This window comes from Bidens hawaiensis, unplaced genomic scaffold, assembly GCF_021521415.1.
Source record: "Bidens hawaiensis isolate Kalapana, Puna unplaced genomic scaffold, B.hawaiensis_p1.1 tig00020521_1, whole genome shotgun sequence".
In the NCBI taxonomy this organism is placed as follows: Eukaryota; Viridiplantae; Streptophyta; class Magnoliopsida; order Asterales; family Asteraceae; genus Bidens; species Bidens hawaiensis.
In genome coordinates, this window is record NW_027493138.1 from 292682 (window position 1) to 314597 (window position 21916).

Below are 21916 nucleotides of genomic sequence, written 5' to 3' on the forward strand. Positions count from 1 at the left end.
ACTCTTCCCCTTCAACTGACCTGCGTGAAGGTTTGTCAAGTTATTGGGTTCGTGCGGGTAGGACCGCCTTCCCATGCAACGACTTCACGTAATGTGAACGCCGTCACCAGTGTTGCATAGTTTAACCGTTCGACGCGCGGTTGTTGATAGGTTATTATTCAGTTTCCTTTAATGATTCATGCGGATAGACCGGCACTTTCATTTTTGGGTGCTGAACTTTTTCCCAAACTGACCTGCGTGAAGGTTTGTCAAGTTATTGGGTTCGTGCGGGTAGGACCGCCTTCCCATGCAACGACTTCACGTAATGTGAACGCCGTCACCAGTGTTGCATAGTTTAACCGTTCGACGCGCGGTTGTTGATAGGTTATTATTCAGTTTCCTTTAATGATTCATGCGGATAGACCGGCACTTTCATTTAATGGGATAATTGAACTCTTCCCCTTCAACTGACCTGCGTGAAGGTTTGTCACGTTATTGGGTTCGTGCGGGTAGGACCGCCTTCCCATGCAATGACTTCACGTAATTATGCGGTGAAAACCGGCATATTAGTGTTCAGAAAAGTATAAATGTAAAATCATCAGCTTCGATGTTCTTAAAGAGAATCATTTCCATTAGAAGTGGCTCTTGGCCTTTTCTTTACAAATTGGAATTGATTTACATGCAAACTGTGTAAATGAGCTCCCTTCCATGTTGGGATGGGAGTGCCATCGAGCCGATACGCACCTGGTTCGGGATCTCGTTCTTTGCGCAGCATGTAGTCTCGATATTGAAGCTGGAATTGATTCGTGTTTTCCCCAGCTGGGGTTCTACACGCACCCGCCTGTTCAGCCTTTATTGCGCCACGAGGTGCGCGAGCGTCCCATCTCTGACAAATGCTTCGACCATGTCTTTTACATCTATGCATTCTTCAGTGTTGTAGCCCTTTGTCTTGTGAAAGTCACAGTATTTGCTCCGATCAGCATCGTGACGATGTCGGATTATCGGAGGTTTTGGCCACGGGAGCTCTTCAGTGGCGAATATCTCAGTGACGCTTTTGGTGAGTGGCGTCCATCTGGAGTTTCGGTGCGGCTGTACATTATCCCTTCCGCCCAACCGATGTTGCAAGCCGGATGAGGTGTCAAAGTTTACCCTTGACTGCCAAATGCCTAGCTTTCGTTTTTTATTTAGTCGGGCTGTGAGGACGTTGTCCTCTCTCGTCCTCTGGGTGTAGAGGTTTGTGCTCTGTGGGAGATCTTTACCCAGTTGCTTCTCCGTTTCCGCATAGAGTTTTGCTGCTGTCATGATGCCATCCCATGTGGATGGCATGCCATCTTTACCCGTTAGGGTGCGGATGAGCTCTGGGTCATGTGCGCCCTGGATGAAGGCAGCGCGAACAAGATCTTCGCTGATATTGCCCAAACTTAGCTTCTTTGAGTTGAAGCGAGTGATGAAGTTTGGCAGAGATTCATCTTCCTCTCGTATGCATTTGAGGATTGTCCATTGCTCCTCGGTATACTTCCGTTGCTGGCTGAAGTGTTGGCTAAACTTCTGTTGGAAGTCTGCCCAGTCGTAGATGTGGTTGACCGGTAGACGATCAAACCAAGCTCTAGCAGCCCCAACAAGCGTCATTTGGAACATGTAACACCACGTGGGTTCCGTCCAATTGCTGACGGTTGCCCCCGCTATGAACCTGTTCAAATGATCGTCTGGATCAGATAAACCGTCATATGTGCCTATGTTAGGCATTTGTTTGGCACTCTTTGGGGCGATTGCTTCCGCAATGTCCCTTGCAAACTTGGACGTTCCTGCATTTGCAACGTTTGGTCTGAACGTTTTGGAGAAGTCTCGTGGACTTCCACCTGTGCTTTTTGGTTTGAAGGCTTGTCCAAAATGCCTTTTCGGTTGGGATTCCGTTTCCTTACGCTTCCCTTTTGCCCTATGGCGAGGGTTCGCGTCGGAGTCGGATTCCTCCGAGCCATCCTCACAGTATTCGAATTCGTCGGCCTGTTGCACGGAACGCAAGCGTTCGTCCAACTCAGCCTGGAATTCCTTTTGTCGTGCCTCCGCCCATGCCTTAATTTCATCGAGAGTCTGGCGGGGGAGTCTTCGTTTCTCAAACTGGGTATCGGTGGATCCCAGTAGGCGATCATTTACTGCACTTGCCCCAGCTTTGGTAAGTGGGGTAGTGTTCGTAAAATTTACTTCACTTGCCCCGGCTTCGGTAGCCGGGGTAGTGTTCGTAAAAACTGTGTTGCCGGTATTCCCCCCAGTAGCTGGGGTTGTGGTTACCGGAATTTCTCTAACCATCTTTGTAGAAGTTTGAAAAAACTGGAGAAAATTGTAGTTCTAGCTTTTCCCACGGATGGCGCCAATGAAGAAACACTAACCGGACCCCGGGCAGATTACTGGTAACCTGGGGGTTGGATAGCTGTTTCCCACGAGGGGTTAGACCCTTGGAAGATGGTTCTTCTGATAACCTGCAAAACAGACAATGTGAGCTCGTCACTGAGAAGGGGGGGGGGGGTTCCTCCTTGTGACCACCCTTCGGCGTGAGAATCAGACTAGATTGCTCTTTAAATATAAAAGTATATTAAGAGATTGCTAGAGCAGATATCAGGTATATTATGATGATATAAGATAATGTAATGTGTTCAGATGATCATACCATTTGGGGTATTTATAGCCGAAGGTAGGTTTCCAAGGAGGTATGGCCAGCTGCAACAGTGTTCCTGTTCATCAACAGTAGCCTACGCACGTGCCTTGCTGGTAGTTGGTGGGTAGGCAGCGGCTGATAGTGACCAGGCCTGCTGTATACTATTCCCTTTCCACCAACTGCCGGCTACGCACGTGGTATGACAGTAGTTGGTGAGTAGGCAGCGGCTAATAGTGATACAGTACAGGAGCATGCTGCTCGCCATACTATATCAGTGAGCTGTCGTATCTCTGATCAGATCTTTCGCCCATACCTCGTCAGGTACAGTAAAAGATCCTTCAGTATACAGACTGGCTTATTTGGGCGGGAGTATTCCCCCTCTCGCCTCTGTGCGGGATTGCTCCCGGCTTTGCTCATTCCTTCAGGTGACACTGAATGATCGAGAGCTAAGTGCCTTGTGCGTGTAGCCATGCTGCGAGGGTGGCCTTCCCTAATGGCTTGTATCCGAGGCTGCGGGGACAGGCGGAGTCCTTCACCATTGGGAGGCTTTTCCTGCGGGACCAGCTTGCGTACTGCGCGTAAGGACGTCACGTCTCTGAGCATGGTTGGTCCTGCGGATCCAGTTGGTCTCTGCGCAGACGTCCCTGTTTAAGGTGAGTCTTGCGGGTCCAACCGGGCTCTGCTGGGACCTACCTCTTCACCTATAAATATTAATCTTTTAAACCAGTATTTACACGCAACACTTTCAAAAAATTCCTTTTTTCAAATCACAAAAAAAAAGTGCCTCCGAGAGCACGACCGTCGTGGCGGAGCTATGACAACAAGGTCACGTTGGCATAATGCTCAGGTGTACGTGACTGACAAAGGGTAATCAGTAGGTCAATTTCGGCCTGCAGCTTAACAGGTATGCTCAATTTGGAGGCACCGACGATCGTACCACCCACCAAATCAACTCAAAATGGAGAGATTTCAATAAAAGTATTACTCCAATTCCGCCAATTCTACGCAGCCGCACTTGTCGTGACGCCCTAAGGACAAGGACATTCACGAGCAAATCGTGACTACGGAAACTATGTCTCGAATAGGTTTTTTTTTTCACATCAAACCACGGGATGTTTTAAGAAATTGTTGTCGGTTGGGATGTTTACGGGAGGAATGATGTTGAGCTGACGTGGAAAATAGAGAGTATGAAAAACTGGTGGGAAATTGCTGTCAATTTCACAGTGTAATACTAATAAATACGAAACCTTAAGTAGACAAAATAGAGATTTTAAAATACTAAATAGATCGTTAAATGGTATTTTGAAAAGAAAACAAAATAACTTTTTTTTTAACGACGAATTTCACAGTTAAGTTATACGCACACTCTAAATAGGCACCCTATCGCCCCACTCGGGCTATATTGTCTTAACCGGGCCCACGCTTGGCATCCGAGTTTGGCAAGGCGTTCCTTGAGAAAATTTCCAGCCACCTGCCACTTGACAGATGTTGTACGCCCACAAGAGCAAGCCCTCTAGGAAGATACACTGTAATAGAAAACTCGAGTCGGCCTCCGGATTCGAACCTGTGACCTCAAACAGGTTCGAATCTCCGGATTCGAACCTGTGACAAAATAACTTATTTGAATTCAATTTTACAGATTCAAAGAAAATAAAACAAAACATAACAAAACAAAACAATTCATATACATACCAACTTACCATGTTGGTTATTTTTTTCCCCACAAACACTAATTTTATAAGAAAGAGGAAAAATTTATCATTTTTAGCACCCATTTTGCAACTAAATTATTTTCGATCGAAAGATTATGGTAACCAAAGAATGACTTTTCCAACATACAATCTCTAATTTATCACATTTTTTGTTACTTTTTAAGTGCGCCCATAAATGACAACTTATTTGTCATTCATATCTTTTCCATTTGTGGAATCGCAGCTGGCAATCTAACATAGCATAGTGTCACATTAGGAATTGACAACACCTAAAATCAGGTAAGAAATGAAGATCTTTTACTACAATCGGTAATAATTCTAAGTTGATTTTTATTTTATGGCATAATGTAATGTTTTTTTTTGAACGACCAACTAAGTAACGATGGGTACTTCGTACGTGGGCCCCATTGGCTAAAGGTAGCCCGAGCCGGCCACTAGTCCGGACGGACGGAGCCCCTAGCCAGGGCCGGCTCTGAAAATTCACGTGCCTCGGCCCAGCCGAAAAAAATATGTCCCTTAAACCTTAACATACAAAATAATGTAAACACATTTTTATACGCTGATTGAAATTATAGCGATTAACATAAAAATTAGAAAATCATAATATTATAATGAGTTTTTGACACACTTAATAGATTAATAGCTAATTGAGGATTTGTGAAGCTCTCATAACATTTTTATTGCAAATTGGTGAATTAACTCTTCGCAGTTTATGCTCTATAATGTTCCGTTCTTGATAACTTTCATCGCCAACCTGTAGGCGCTGTTTGGTAGCCTCTTAACAGTCATTAAGAGGCTACCTCTTAATGAGTCATAACCTCTTAATGGTTAAGAGATAGCCTTAAGTCTGAATGGTTAAGAGGTAACCATTAAGAGGTAACCTCTTAACCATTCAGACTTAAGGTTGTCTCTTAACCATTCAGAGGTTATGACTCATTAAGAGGTAGCCTCTTAATAACTGTTAAGAGGCTACCAAACAGCCCCAAGTCTTTCTTGAGGCATTTTGGGTCGAAAATAGGATTTCAATAACTATAATTTTGAAAAACTTATATTTTCATATGCTACCGTGACTGCTGGTATTCGAAGTCGACGTGGATACTGGTCTTCGAAGTCGATTTTGCTATTATCGCGCCTATTCGTGTCACACCCCGACCAAAGGCGGAACATGCCGGGGTGCAACGTGATTGGACAAATACACAAGACACTATTTAAAGTGACAATATTCATTTAACTCATTTTATTTCAACAAATCGATAAACAACACTTCTCGTCTACACAAACAAACTGAATACAAGTAATAATTATATTGTTCGTTTTGCTAATATCCTAAAAGTCTTGGTAACATTTTCCGTCAAGCACTCGAGTCAACAAAAGTCAAACCTGCAACATTTCATAAAATAAAGTTTGTCAACACAAAGGTTGGTGAGCAATTCATAAGTTTGAGCATATAAGTGTATAGTATGAAAATCCACAAAACTTGTATACAAAACAATAAATAAGAGCTATAAACTGGAATAAATAGTTATCGCTAAACAAGTTAGCGACACCTAGCTATTGGCAATTAGTCTAGGATTTTATGACAGTTGCTAATAAGCTTACATTAGCACCACCTAGCTACAAGGGGATGCCGAGTAGTCTAGGATTTATAGTTATCGTTAATAGCATACGTTAACGACACCTTGCCATTGCCAAATGGTATAGGATTTCTAGTTTCACCATCCAAAAGCTGTAAACACATAGTCAAATAAGCATACAACACCAAATCGAGTAATTATTCAAGTAAGGTATACAATCACGTTTGTGGGTTTAAGATGCAAGTAATTAAAGCATTTAGTTTGATAAGTATGAAATGTCACCCCAAAACGAAAGATGGAAAAAGGGGTATGAAAGTACTCACCTCGATTGATGAATTGAGAACTAATTAGACAAATAAATGAAGCTCGAACGGTAAACTAACAGATCCGACTTGAAAGCTAAATGAAAACGAATAATAAAATATATTAATGAACTTGAACTTTAGTTGAAATTATATTTGAAACAATGAATGAGACGATTCGGTTGTTAATTGGGTTACCGGTTAGTTTGTCAACGATTAGGGACTCGCACTTAATTGATAATTTAAAATAAAATAATATTATTTTATTGGACCTTTAAATAACTAAACCAATATCAAGATAGAAACAAGACGAGCTTAATTTAAGCGTTCGGTTTTATAAAAATGAATAGGTAATAAGGTTTATAATAATGTTATAAATGATAATGATGGTAATGATAATAATATTTCTAAAGAGATATGTTAGATATATATATACATATATATATATATAGATGTATAAGATAACAATGATAATAATAATAACAGTAATTATTATTATTATTAATTCTAATATTGTATAATACTAATAATAATAGTTAAAGAATAATGATCTTTGTATTAATTAAAATGTTGTTGATAAAAATAATAATAATAATAATAAATAATATTGATAGTAAATAACGATACTGCCCTCGATGTCGGTTCGAGTTCTAAACGAGTTCACAAAATAAATACAATAATATTATTGCTAATAATAAAAGATAAAAATATAATTTTAATAAATAATAATAATATGATCTTAAATAATAATAGTAACTTTAATATTTATAAAAAAAATGATAATAACAATAACATTAACAATAATACTAATACTAATAATTAGAATTTATAATGATATACATTTTTTTATAAAAAGTTAATAATAATAATAATAATTATAATTATTATAATTATTATAAAAATTGTTATAAATAATGAGTTTTATATATTTAATAGTTTTATACTAATTATACGATTTTTAACCATGATAACACAAAATCGGTTTAGAAGGAGACTCGAACCCGAGACCTCTAGTCTAACAACTAACGTACAAACTAACCGAGCCAAGATAACCATTTCCCGATCGTTTATCTTTTCCTAAATCAAAACAACTCTACACGAAAACTAACAATATCAAAACCCAAATTAAATTTACCTATTATATATGTTCACGAGTCGTCGGAGATGAAGGTAGCCGGATACATGGCGGGTCACCACCACCATGCCTCATACCCCGTCGTCGGAGCCAATTCCGGCCGCCGGAGGCGCGCCGGAAAAACGCCTCAGAGATGGAGAGAGAGTGAGAGATAGAGACGGAGAGATAGAGAGAGACAGAAAGACGGGAGAGAGCAGAGAGAGAGATAACTCAAGAGAGAGAGAGAGAGAGCAGAGAGGGATAGAGAGACGGGCGAGAGGGAGAGCGCGGCTGAGGGAGAGGAAGAGCACCGGGGCCACGGCGGAGCTAGGGGGTCTCCGGAAAAACGAACCGTAGGGGAAGAGGGCTGGCGGAACGCGAGGGGTGGTGGTGTCGGGTTGCGGGGGTGGCTGAGATGGTGGTGATGCAGTGCGAGGTGGTGGCCGGAGGTGTTTGGCGTCGCCGGATTCTCTCGCCGGAAAAACACGCTCGCCGGAAAACGGCCATGGAGGAAAGTGGCGGCTGAATGAAATGATATTAGGGTTAGGGTATTATGTATATATATGTGGTGTATATATGTAACATTTCTGACCCCTCAAGTTCTAGTCAATGTTTAATGTGAGTTTAAAAGTTTCCAAAACTTATAATAACTTTGCCAAAACTCAGTTTGAACCCTTTATGTTTTTTTCTTAACGACGCTATAATATGACCAACATCGATTTATTTAAGGTCGAGGTATAAAATGATATTATATAATAATCAAATAAGGTTCTAAGAAATGTTGAGTCGGTTTTACAAAAATAGAAGTTTACAAAACTAATACGACTCAAGACTCAAATTTGACGAATGTCTCAGTATCCCCAACTTTTTAGAAATTTCGTCCCGAAATTAAAATAAACTTAAAGAAAAAAAGTAATTATTAACGAATATCGTTTTTAGTAAGATAATTGTATGAAAATCTTAGACAAAAAAAATAACGTCAAATCTTTGCATGACTCGAAAAAAACGCTACAAATGAGAACACAATAAAGACACTTATATATAGGAAGTACCAACGGCGTATCCACCATGCCCTTATCATAACTCGCATTTCTACCGTTTTTCCGCTATCATCATCGGACCAGAGTTATTGCACACAAGTGTACTTACTATGGCTTCCATACGGGAATTTCGATAATTAAGTGTGCACCCATAATTATTTAGATCGTCGTATGGTCCACATGGTTCGTTTCATTGTGTGGTTTAAAAGATATATATATATTTTTTTGAGATCTGAAACATTTGAAACATGCATAAATCTATTAAATTTTAATAATGAGAACTCTGATAGAAAGAAATGAGAAATCCAATAAAGGAATCGAGAAACCAAAGAGTGACAATGAGAAACCCGAAAGGCGAGTACATGAAATAAGGGTAAACTACGTTACAATTTCAATAATGTCATACAATGAGTTTCACACGCAAACAACCTTGAGGTTATAAGTAATTCAGAATATGATTGCGTGAAGTCACGAGAATGAGGTGAGTTTCTTTTGGGGTGACGCATACGTGCATCAATATAAATAAAATAGTATTGGTTAACAAACAAAGCAATCGGTGAAATGTGATAAAACGTGAATACGGCCACTATTGTGAAACCATTTATATAATCGTCATTATAATAACGGTTTCTAATAGCGCCAAAACTTGTAGACAGCCACACATAGGCCGTTAATAGATTAGATGAAATGATATAGAATAATGCATAAAATCGTGTCTACATAAATGCTCCAATACAAATAACATAGTCATGAAAATATCGTTTAAAAGATAAACGAGATTTTTTTTTTTTTGCGAAGTTAAGGTTTTGAAAGTATTGCACAAATTGTTATTGAATAGTTTGCATTCTGTCACGAAAATCAAAACACAAAAATGAAATCTCATGTGCATAATATTGTCATCGAAACATCTCATCAAATGAAAAGAAAAATCGCAATAATCATAAGACTCGAATAATTGTCGAAATATGTAAATCGCGTAGCGTATAATAGAATAAAATTTGAAATAAGGTCTTAAGTAAGGCCGTTTTATTGTTTCTAAGAAATATACATAATAACAAAGCATCGCGGGTAACGCATTGCTAGGGAAAATATTTAAATCATTATTGAATGTAACTCTTGTAACCCAAATTGTTTAAGGAGTTCGTATACATAACGCGGTTGTGATGAAAAATTATTTATAAAATGATGCTTGTGATAATAAGTAGTAATTGTTTGCGTAAATCATTATTGAGCAAGAATTTGTGTCACAATATAAAATATTTATAAGCGCGTCCCAAAAGATTTGCAAAGCCATGGTCATTGAGTTTATGCAAGTTGGTGAAAGTTAAAATCTGTTACTAAATAAATCCCGCATTTATCATTCAAAATGAAACCTCGTATTTATAAAGTCTTTATGAGATTTATCACCTTAGGGGGCAACATTTATAATTCTTGAAATCACCTATATAATCGTTTAATAATCTTTGAAAGCAAATCCTCATAATCAAATTTTGTTGTCATGACAATATTACATTTTACAAAGATAATTTATAAAATATGGACGTAACATGTAAACCGTTAATCTTGAAAGAGTTTATAATTTACAAGTGATTAATGAACACATGAGGTTGTTATAAATACACTAGTTGTATGTAAGTTTACACACACACACACACACACACACACACACACACACATATATATATATATATATATATATATATATATATATATATAAATTTAAGGGTAAAGCGAAGCTTGCGTGTGTATGGAGAGATTTTAGGCTTCAGATGGTGAATGGTTTGGAAATTTAGTAGTAAGTGAGAGTGTTTAAGTCGGCTTGAGTAGTTGAGTTTTCTTGAGTTGGATTTATGAGGTTTGTTGAGTTTAGGTCGTTTGAGTGGTTTAGGCTTGGATGCTTGTGTGAGTAGTGGTTGGGCTAATGGGTGAGGTTTTGGATTATTTGAGCTTGGGTTAAGTTGGATAATTTGATATTGACTAGTTTGGGTTGAGACTCAGTTTATACATGTATTTGGTAAGGAGTGTTTGGGTTTGCTATTTTGATATCGAACTCTATGGTTAGATGGGAATGGTATGGCGATATGGTTTGGTGAATCGGCATAGCATGGGTCGAAATATTTGAATCATAGTTGGGGCTTCGGTTATTATATGTTCAAGGTATTTTGTGGGTGTGTTTGTCGGTGTCTTTGAAGTATTTGGATAGTGAGTTTGATAGGTGTTCGTGGCGTAAACGTGTCGGTATTTAAGGCTTTTTGTTGGGTTAATGTTGTACATCTTGGATTTTGTATGAGGTTTGAGTAGGTGAGGGTATACTTTTGGATGTTTAGGTTTCGTTCATATTGAGGAAAAATTTGAGTGCGCGGAAAAACTTTTGAAGTGCAAGGATAGTTTGATGTAAGGCGGTAGTTTGAGATGGGATACGGGTGTTTGGGAACTTGTGGTTGCGTTTGGGGAGGTTTTGACTAATAGTAGTTATTAAATTAAAAATATCATAATTTATAAATAATGTTTGAAATGTCCATGAAAATTTTGATAATTAAATTACAAGTTAATATATATATATATATATATATATATATATATATATATATTATATAAATAGAATTTTTTGAGATCCGAGCGTGTGAATCACACTATTTTTTTTATAAAGATTAAAATAAATTTATTTATTTATTGTTTATGAGGAAATTTAAAATACGTAAATTGAATGTTAAAATTTGTTATGAGGTTTCAATATTAAATGATGAATGTCGTCTCTGGAAAACAAAGTTGCGAAATGATTTTTTTTTTTACGAAGTTCGTTATTTAATATCGTGTAACAAAAATATCATGGTAAGTTAAATGACCGGCATTGTAAATCGAGAAATCATAAGTAAACGATTTTGATCTTTAAAGTAAAATTACAATGAAGTTTCGCATGAGAGTTTCAAGAAGATTACAAACTATAAGTTTGCGAATTTTCTTGAAAAATCAAAGCGAAACTACCATAAGAAATTTAAAACGAGTTGTATCATTAGATGCAAGTTTTATTGGTGAAAATTTATAATGAAGCAAAAATGCATAATGAAAGTTGTAGTAAAATAGATTTTTGGCAATGAGAATCTCTCATGGGTATTTTGTAATATAATTAAAACGTCGTGAAAAGTTTAAATAATTAATATTGTGAAATGATCGTTCAAAATAAACGGAATAGTTATAAAAGTGAAATTTTATACAAATTTTTTTGTTGTTGTTGTACAAGGACTTTAAAAATTTAAAGTTATATAATAGAAATTTACTTGAAAAGTTGAGGTGAAATTTATCATAAAACCTTCTTAATATGATGAACTCTATAAAATAAGGTTTTCGTTTGTAACTCGTCTTAATAAAAATAAATGGCATATTAAAAATTATTATGCATCGATCAAACTCTATATATACATATATTTATTTATTTATTTATTTTCCTTTTTATAACGAAGATATTTTAATGAACGAAATTGCAATAAAAAATTTTTTGTGAAATCAAAACGAGAAAATTGGTGTAAAACTCTACCATATAAAATTGGGATATAAAAGAATTATTAACAATAAGAAAAATATAACATTTATAAATGAAGACTTGTGATAAGAATTTATAACAGAATAAAGGAAAAATGGTATAAATTCTTGAAATTTGTAAACAATGTCTTAAGAATTTAAAGATGGAAAAATCGTGCATGAACCACCATGACCTGATATTCCAACTCTAAAAAAAATACATTTACAAAACACCACGTTGGAGTCCAAACATGTGCACGAACCACCGCGACTTTTCATGTTTTTGACTCAAATAACAATAATAACATAATAAATCGAGATACAACGTCATGTCAAAATACTAGTCCACGAACCACCGCGGTTCTATTGTTTCAACACCGAAAATTAGGATGGCGAGCGGAACGCTCGCATTCGACTACTTAAAGTGGTCATCTCATATGAGACAATCTTTAAGGAGATTTGAAACAACGGGATCCAAGTTGAGCTCGTGATCCATAAAACACAATAAAAATCTAATGTTTTTGCGTTTTAAGGTAAGGATACCTTGGAGTACTATGAAAGTGTGTGTATGTGTATATTTATGATTTGATAAAATAAATAAGTATATAAATAAATAAGTGCATTGAACAATCAAGTAGGGTAAACACGTATAGGCAACACGTATAAGGACCCTAAAGTAAAGACTATACTAGGTCGTTACGTCTAACCACGTATCCTATAGTCTTGTGGCTCTGATACCAATCTGTCACACCCCGACCAAAGGCGGAACATGCCGGGGTGCAACGTGATTGGACAAATACACAAGACACTATTTAAAGTGACAATATTTATTTAACTCATTTTATTTCAACAAATCGATAAACAACACTTCTCGTCTACACAAACAAACCGAATACAAGTAATAATTATATTGTTCGTTTTGATAATATCCTAAAGGTCTTGGTAACGTTTTCCGTCAAGCACTCGAGTCAACAAAAGTCAAACCTGTAACATTTCATAAAATAAAGTTTGTCAACACAAAGGTTGGTGAGCAATTCATAAGTTTGAGCATATAAGTGTATAGTATGAAAATCCACAAAACTTGTATACAAAACAATAAATAAGAGCTATAAACTGGAATAAATAGTTATCGCTAAACAAGTTAGCGACACCTGGCTATTGGCAATTAGTCTAGGATTTTATGACAGTTGCTAATAAGCTTACATTAGCACCACCTAGCTACAAGGGGATGCCGAGTAGTCTAGGATTTATAGTTATCGTTAATAGCATACGTTATGTGACATTCGTCAATTTCGGGTCACTTTTGTTATGTAAACCCGACCCGTTTGTAACCCGAACATTTCAAATATATAAAATATTGGATCTTGTCATTTAAAATATATAAAATATATAAAATATTGTTTTTTTATATTATGCATTGTTTGACCATTTAAACATACCCATTTTTATGCAAACCATAAAAGAATCTTTATACCCAACCCTTCACTCCTTCCCTATATATACACACCCATCTTCTTCATTTTACTCTTGCTACATCTCCAAAAAAACTCTCTCAAACTCCATAGATTCAAGGTTGTTATTTCTTATGTATTTTTGAAGTTTTGACTTCTCAAGTCAAACTAACTATAGTCTTTCATTCTAACTTGTTCATCTAACATTATTAACTCTTGAATATGGTGGTACAACATATATATAATACACACCCCTTGTTTCCTTTATTTGTTACTTCACCGACTTTGGTTGGTTAAGTTTCGAATGTCATAAGGCAATGCTTCATGGAGGACTTCGTGTTCTTGATATATATTTACACACACATAACTTATTATACATATCACTTATGACTAACTTCTAACCCTTTAGTTTGTTCATCTTATTTACAAGTTCCATGGTGTGGGTTTGTATAAGACTAACATCGGTTTAACCGAAACTAGTCCAAACCGGAAACCGAACTTTTGTTTACTAGTTTTGTTAAAATAGTTGTTTAAACATGTTTATTGCTAGATTTGAGTTTCAAAAATCATTTTTACAAGTTCTTTGATATTAAGCATATGGAATCCATCTATGAACTCGTTGGGAGATGGAAACCGAACTAAACCGAAACTTTTGCTTAAAAGACTTGTAGTTAACTTTTTTTGTTGTAAAATTTAAGTTTTCTTCATTTATAAACCAATATACAAGTTCTATGATATTTGGGCATGTAGAAACCATCTATGAACTATTTGTGAGATGGAGACCGAACTATACCGACTTTTACTCGCTTAAGACACACAAGTGTGTTTTTAGTTATCAAGACTTGTATATTTCTTTAAAAAAATAGTTTACAAACTTATTTTAATTATTTTCTTAAGCACTTGGAATAGTTGGATCCAACTTGATCTCATAACATAGCTTGGACCGACAAAACCGAACACTCGCTTAACGTGCGTTGTTAGTTCTAAACAATAGATCTACATACTTGGTTAAGTGTTAGTATGTTTTAATGAGTTATCTCATAACAATTAATATTTTGGAAAGTTGACTTTGGGTTTGACCATTTGTCCAGACCCGAACCGACAACCCGAACACTCGTTAAAAACCCATTTTAGTATCTTTAGCCTAATGGAACTTGCATTTTAGCATTTTCCCCACCTTATTACTTATCATTGGTTAAGTAAATATTAAGGTTAGATACTTTAACCCGGTTTTGAGCAAACTTACATTTTTTAAAAGGGTTATTATTATAAATTCTTAAATAGTTACATTTTAAACCTTGAACTTTAATTGATTAGTTTTTGCAACAATTATTGTATTTAAAGATCTTCAAGACAACCTTTCTAAATCCAAGACTTTCTTTTATTTAGGTTTCATACGTTAAACTCGTCGTTCCGGCAAATCTCCAAATAATCAATCTTTCAAGTTTATTACTTGAATGTGAGTAACTTCATACCCCGTTTTCTATCTTTTATTTTGGGGGTGACATTTCAACTTATCTAAACTAAATGTTTTATACTTGGGTCTTAAACCACAAACGTTGTTGTATACCTTACTTGAATAATTGCTCGATTTGGTGTTCTATGCTTATTTGACTATGTGTTTATCGCTTTTGGATGGTGGAACTATAAATCCTAGACCATTTGGTAACCCCTCATGGCAAGGTGTCGTTAACGTAATGCAATTAACGATAACTATAACATCCTAAACTATTTGGCAACCCCTTATAGTTGGGTGTCGCTAACTTGTTAGCGATAACTATTTATCCAAGTTTATAGCTATTATTTATGGTTTTGTATACTAGTTTTGTGGCTTTTCATACTATATATCTATTGTTCAAACTTATGAATTGCTCACCAACCTTTGTGTTGATAAACTTTATTTTATGAAATGTTACAGGTTTGCATCTAGGTTGATTATGGAGTTCGGTGAAGAAAACATCACAAATACCGTTAGGATATTAGCAAAAATGAACAATATTTGATTTGCTATATTTTGTTATATTTTGTTGTATTTGAGTTATGAATATTTGGTTATGTGACATTTTCGATGTTGTGAAATGAAATGAGTTTGTTAAATATTGTCGCTTTAAATAGTGTCATGCGCTTATGAGCAATCGTTTCAACCCGGCATGTTCCGCCGCCTTTGGTCGGGGTGTGACACGTTAACGACACCTTGCCATTGCCAAATGGTATAGGATTTCTAGTTTCACCATCCAAAAGCTGTAAACACATAGTCAAATAAGTATACAACACCAAATCGAGTAATTATTCAAGTAAGGTATACAATCACGTTTGTGGGTTTAAGATGCAAGTAATTAAAGCATTTAGTTTGATAAGTATGAAATGTCACCCCAAAACGAAAGATGGAAAAAGGGGTATGAAAGTACTCACATCGATTGATGAATTGAGAACTAATTAGACAAATAAATGAAGCTCGAACGGTAAACTAACAGATCCGACTTGAAAGCTAAATGAAAACGAATAATAAAATATATTAATGAACTTGAACTTTAGTTGAAATTATATTTGAAACAATGAATGAGACGATTCGGTTGTTAATCGGGTTACCGGTTAGTTTGTCAACGATTAGGGACTCGCACTTAATTGATAATTTAAAATAAAATAATATTATTTTATTGGACCTTTAAATAACTAAACCAATATCAAGATAGAAACAAGACGAGCTTAATTTAAGCGTTCGGTTTTATAAAAATGAATAGGTAATAAGGTTTATAATAATGTTATAAATGATAATGATGGTAATGATAATAATATTTCTAAAGAGATATGTTAGATATATATATACATATATATATATATATATATAGATGTATAAGATAACAATGATAATAATAATAACAGTAATTATTATTATTATTATTATTAATTCTAATATTGTTTAATACTAATAATAATAGTTAAAGAATAATGATCTTTGTATTAATTAAAATGTTGTTGATAAAAATAATAATAATAATAAATAATATTGATAGTAAATAACGATACTGCCCTCGATGTCGGTTCGAGTTCTAAACGAGTTCACAAAATAAATACAATAATATTATTGCTAATAATAAAAGATAAAAATATAATTTTAATAAATAATAATAATATGATCTTAAATAATAATAGTAACTTTAATATTTATAAAAAAAATGATAATAACAATAACATTAACAATAATACTAATACTAATAATTAGAATTTATAATGATATACATTTTTTTATAAAAAGTTAATAATAATAATAATAATAATAATAATAATAATAATAATAATAATAATTATTATTATTATTATAAAAATTGTTATTAATAATGAGTTTTATATATTTAATAGTTTTATACTAATTATACGATTTTTAACCATGATAACACAAAATCGGTTTAGAAGGAGACTCGAACCCGAGACCTCTAGTCTAACAACTAACGTACAAACTAACCGAGCCAAGATAACCATTTCCCGATCGTTTATCTTTTCCTAAATCAAAACAACTCTACACGAAAACTAACAATATCAAAACCCAAATTAAATTTACCTATTATATATGTTCACGAGTCGTCGGAGATGAAGGTAGCCGGATACATGGCGGGTCACCACCACCATGCCTCATACCCCGTCGTCGGAGTCCGGCGGCCGGAAAAACGCCTCAGAGATGGAGAGAGAGTGAGAGATAGAGACGGAGAGATAGAGAGAGACAGAAAGATGGGAGAGAGCAGAGAGAGAGATAACTCAAGAGAGAGAGAGAGAGCAGAGAGGGATAGAGAGACGGGCGAGAGGGAGAGCGCGGCTGAGGGAGAGGAAGAGCACCGGGGCCACGGCGGAGCTAGGGGGTCTCCGGAAAAACGAACCGTAGGGGAAGAGGGCTGGCGGAACGCGAGGGGTGGTGGTGTCGGGTTGCGGGGGTGGCTGAGATGGTGGTGATGCAGTGCGAGGTGGTGGCCGGAGGTGTTTGGCGTCGCCGGATTCTCTCGCCGGAAAAACACGCTCGCCGGAAAACGGCCATGGAGGAAAGTGGCGGCTGAATGAAATGATATTAGGGTTAGGGTATTATGTATATATATGTGGTGTATATATGTAACATTTCTGACCCCTCAAGTTCTAGTCAATGTTTAATGTGAGTTTAAAAGTTTCCAAAACTTATAATAACTTTGCCAAAACTCAGTTTGAACCCTTTATGTTTTTTTTTGTTAACGACGCTATAATATGACCAACATCGATTTATTTAAGGTCGAGGTATAAAATGATATTATATAATAATCAAATAAGGTTCTAAGAAATGTTGAGTCGGTTTTACAAATATAGAAGTTTACAAAACTAATACGACTCAAGACTCAAATTTGACGAATGTCACAATTCGTTTCTCCAATTTATTTAACTTATATTGATTAATTAAAAGTATTTGACATTTTTCAAATTTTAGTGGGCCTATAAGTATTTGGTTAATCCAAAAAGTGGGGTCTAAAATGTGTTTTGTTTGAGTAATATAAAAATAATGATTATAAACATTCGGGTATTCTACATATATAACATCGGGAATTTTTAAAAATTTTGTGCCCTCAAAGAAAGCGTGCCCCGGCCGGTCGCCCGCTTTGCACACCCCAAGAGCCGGCCATGCCCCTAGCGGTCCACGTATTGAGGGATTCACCAGATAAAACCCGACCTCCACGTCCGCCAAATAGCACGACAGCGAGGAGATGTTGGTTGATAAAACTTAAACGAAAAAATATTGTTTCTATTTTGTGCAGGTTGCCATATATTTAAAGTTAATTGCTGTCAATTTCACGGTGTAATACATTAAAAAAAAAGGTTTAAATAAAGAATACGGAAATCATGTAACCACGTGTAACTACTCATTCTTAAAACTCCTATATAGAGGTGCATAAATCGGGTTTTTTAAATACCCGAGTTCGGGTATAGAACCGGGTTCGGGTATGACCGGGTACGGGTATGATCGGGTATTGGTAGTAATCGGGTCGGGTTCAGGTAGGGTATTGTCTCTAAAAACCAACCCTATGCATCGGGTTCGGGTAGGGTATAGCACCGGGTATTCTAAAACCCGGTATTTGAATACCCTATTATCAGGTATTGAAAAAACCCTATTTACGGGTTTTTTTCCGGTATTTTTTGGTATAGATTGGATTTTTTAAAAGTTTACACTTTTTAGGGGTATTATTCGGGTATTTTTAAGGTATTTTTCGGGTATACATCGGGTATTTGAAATACCCGGTTTTGGGTATTGGAAAACCCCGGTTTCGGGTTCGGGTATTACCGGCTACAAATCGGGTTTTCGGATATTACCGGGTACAAATCGGGTTCGGTTCGGGTTCGGGTTTTAGTGCCAAAATGCATACCCTATCCGTACCCTATGGGTAGGGTCGGGTACGGGTTCGGGTATAAAAAACCCGGGTATTAGAAAAACCGGTTCCGGGTATTTATTTCGGGTCCGGTTCCGGGTTCGGGTTTTTTGTGCACCTCTACTCCTATAGTCCTACTGTATCTGAATGTATTCTTGTTAATTATGTAAGTGAGCACATGCAATTGTGCTCGGGCTCAGGCTCAAAATTAAATAAGTCAGCTCGCCTTAACTCGTTTATCTTACTAATATGAAAGCTCAAGGCTAGTTGTTTAATTTTAATGATTAAAAATTTTACATTCTTTCACACAATATCGCTATTTTTAACGTACACATATTGTAAATTTTACAAACTACCGATGTTATATTTTATATAGTGTACACGTATTTATAAAAATAATAATTTTAACATACACATATTGTAAATTTTGTAAACTACCGATGTGATAATTTGTGTATACTAATACTTGGGTCATAAACCTTTAGAGCCTGGGTTTAGAGCTTTAGTTTCATATCTAAGTTATTTCTCTATGTACATATATATGGATGACACATGTATGTATGTATGTATATTTGTATTAGACAATGTATTTTGGCAGGTCCTTCGGTTTGTTTTCTTTTTTTCTGAAGTTAGTCCTTTTGTGTGAGTTGTCTGCAGTAATTAAAAAGTGATATGGGAATCTGAGGTGCCAGTAAAAGATAGATGTTTTCTTTTGTTTTGTTTGATATATCAATCCACATTTGCTATGTGACGTGCTCTCTCTCATTAATGCTATACTTATGATTTTGGGTTTTCTGCAACTAAAAATAGTAGCTGGAAATGGCTCAGTAGTCAGATATTATTGGTATATGGTCTTAACCATTAGGTCAGACCTCTTCAAACCTCACTAACACTATTCACTACCACTACTTTCTCAATCTTATTTAATAACCCATTAGTTTTACATCATTTCCTGACCAAACAAGTTATGGATAGTGTAATTGTAAATATATATATATATATATATTTTGGTTTTTAATACTTTTTTAGTAAGTTTAGGGCCTTATTTTGTCTCAAGTTTGAGCACCAAATGAAAATCTAGAGGGTGCTTGTGTATGCTTAGTACTGCACTACTGTGGTATTAAATTGAGTACTAAATACTGGTTATTCATGGATTTCAAATATAATATGAATCTATGATCCCCAAATAATTAGATAACTATTATGGATAACCATGTAGGAAATGTCATAATATCAATAGATCCTATTTTCTCTAATGCTCTCTTTTCTCTATAACAATAACCAAAATCAGTTTTCAAGATCAATTTCAGAGTTCCCAAATGCCATTAACTACTTTCTTTAACTTAAAAACACAAAAACCAGGTAATCAAATTAAAAACCCAAAAGACATTATTTACCAAAAAAAGATGATTATTGGCATACATACTAACTATAAAATCCCATACAACATAACATAGTTGACTTTTGACTTCATCTGGTTATGAAAAAGTTACCTTGACTATCATTATATAATAACATGAAACGTGTAATTAGCGATTCTTAACACAAAAACAAGTGATTACTGCTTTTTAGGGGTAATCGCTTCAACAACCGCTTCAATCTCCTCCATAGTTCTTTCAATAATACCGGGCCCTTTGACTTTTTCTATTGGCATGTCTTCATCAATGTCATCGCTTGTTCCATGTGTTTCTTTATCATGGCTAGGTGAGCTCTTGTCTTCCTCCTTGCCTTTTTCAACCAAGTTTGGTGCTTTTGCTTCTTTCTCTTCATATATAAAAAAAAACCATAATGTAATACATGAATACATATTTATATGTAGATGTATACATCTTTCAGTCTCTGTATATGTGTGTATAAAACATATGTCTGAGCACATATATCTAGGGCTGCAAACGAGCCGAGCCACTCACGAGCTACACGAGATCGGATTGATAAAAAGCTTAAAACAAGTTGAGCTTGAGCATCAAATAAAGTCCGTTTAGTTATCGAGCCCTCGTTTAGGTTTGTTGAGCCTTAATGAGCCTTGTGTACCTTTAAGTTTTACCTCTTTTGAACTTTTATGTATTAATTTCACACTGTACAGCTCAGCTCGAGTCAAGCTTTGGCTCATTTAAGGTACTATAAAAGCTCAACCCAAGGTTAGGCTCGTGCAAGGTTTGTCTCAAAATATATAAAAAATAATTAGAAACGTTTATAAATTAAATAATAAATAATACACGATCCAAGCCACTCAAGATCAGATCAATAAAAAAAGGGCTCGAAACGAGCCGAGCTTGAGCCTCAAACAAGACTCAGTTAGTTATTGAGGTTGAGCCCGAGCCATGTACGGGAAGCTCGTTTAGGATCATCGAGCCTTAACAAGCCTTGTGTATTTCTAAATTTGACCTCCTTTGGACTTCTACGTATTAATTTCACATTGCACAAACGAGCTTCGTCTAGTGTAAGGTTCTTCTAAAAATATATAAAATTAATTTAAAACATACATAACTTATTTGATGAATAATAAAAAAGCCGAGCCCGAAGCAAGACGGAGCTTTAGAAAAGCAGCTCAAAAGGAGCTGAGCTAGAGCTAGTCGAGCTCAGGCTCCGCTCGTTTACACCTACATCTAATACAAATTAAACTCGATAGGAATAGGAATGACCGCAGTAATGTATTCTGACAAAAATTAGTTAAAGTGAGAATTAAATTTCAGTAAAACCACCCTAGTTCTGAAGAATGAATTAATTAATAGTCAAAATAAGGATTAAAGGTCTGACACGATGACTGGATCAACCACTAAAATGACCATCATCAAAACCCACCCTAGTTCGACTAATTTGGGAACGAACACGATAAATCAAAAGAGGTGAAATTGATTACGAAATCATTTAAAAATAGATATAATAAGGACTCAATTGATCAACGAACCTAGAGATTTGGTGGATTCAGATCGTCCGTCCGCCATTGCTGAGTTGATACAATACAATCGAGTTTATTATTTTCTGTTCTGGAAGGAAGGAAGGAAGGAAGGAAGGAAGGAAGGATTGTGAACGGTAGAACGAACCCCGAAAGGCTTTTTTTAGTTGGGCTAACGTAAACCCAATAAAGTTGGTTAATTACTTAATTCTTACGAATTTGATTTTACTGTTTAATAAAATTGGTTGGTGAAACCGAATTGAATTTGGGGATGATGGTTGATAGGCTTTCTCCGCTT

The 21916-nt window shown here is 35.7% G+C and overlaps 1 protein-coding gene across 1 annotated transcript; it reads right to left on the bottom strand.

Annotated features, from left to right (window-relative positions):
* Positions 1 to 20077: 20077 nt before the first annotated feature.
* LOC143560991 (uncharacterized) lies at positions 20078 to 21678 on the bottom strand. The gene is made up of 2 exons (XM_077049161.1): positions 21631 to 21678; positions 20078 to 20486 (listed from the first exon to the last, which is right to left on the bottom strand). The coding sequence occupies exons 1-2, from the start codon at positions 21665 to 21667 to the stop codon at positions 20281 to 20283; spliced, it is 243 nt and encodes an 80-aa protein (XP_076905276.1). The 5' UTR covers positions 21668 to 21678; the 3' UTR covers positions 20078 to 20280.
* Between the last annotated feature and the right edge of the window lie 238 nt (positions 21679 to 21916).

Excerpts from the sequence above, each read along its gene's own strand:
- LOC143560991 (XM_077049161.1), bottom strand. The coding sequence starts at position 21,667 with ATGGCGGACGGACGATCTGAATCCACCAAATCTCTAG. Across the intron at positions 20,487-21,630 it reads TGAATCCACCAAATCTCTAG|AGAAAGAAGCAAAAGCACCA; the intron begins GTTCGTTGATCA and ends TTATATATGAAG.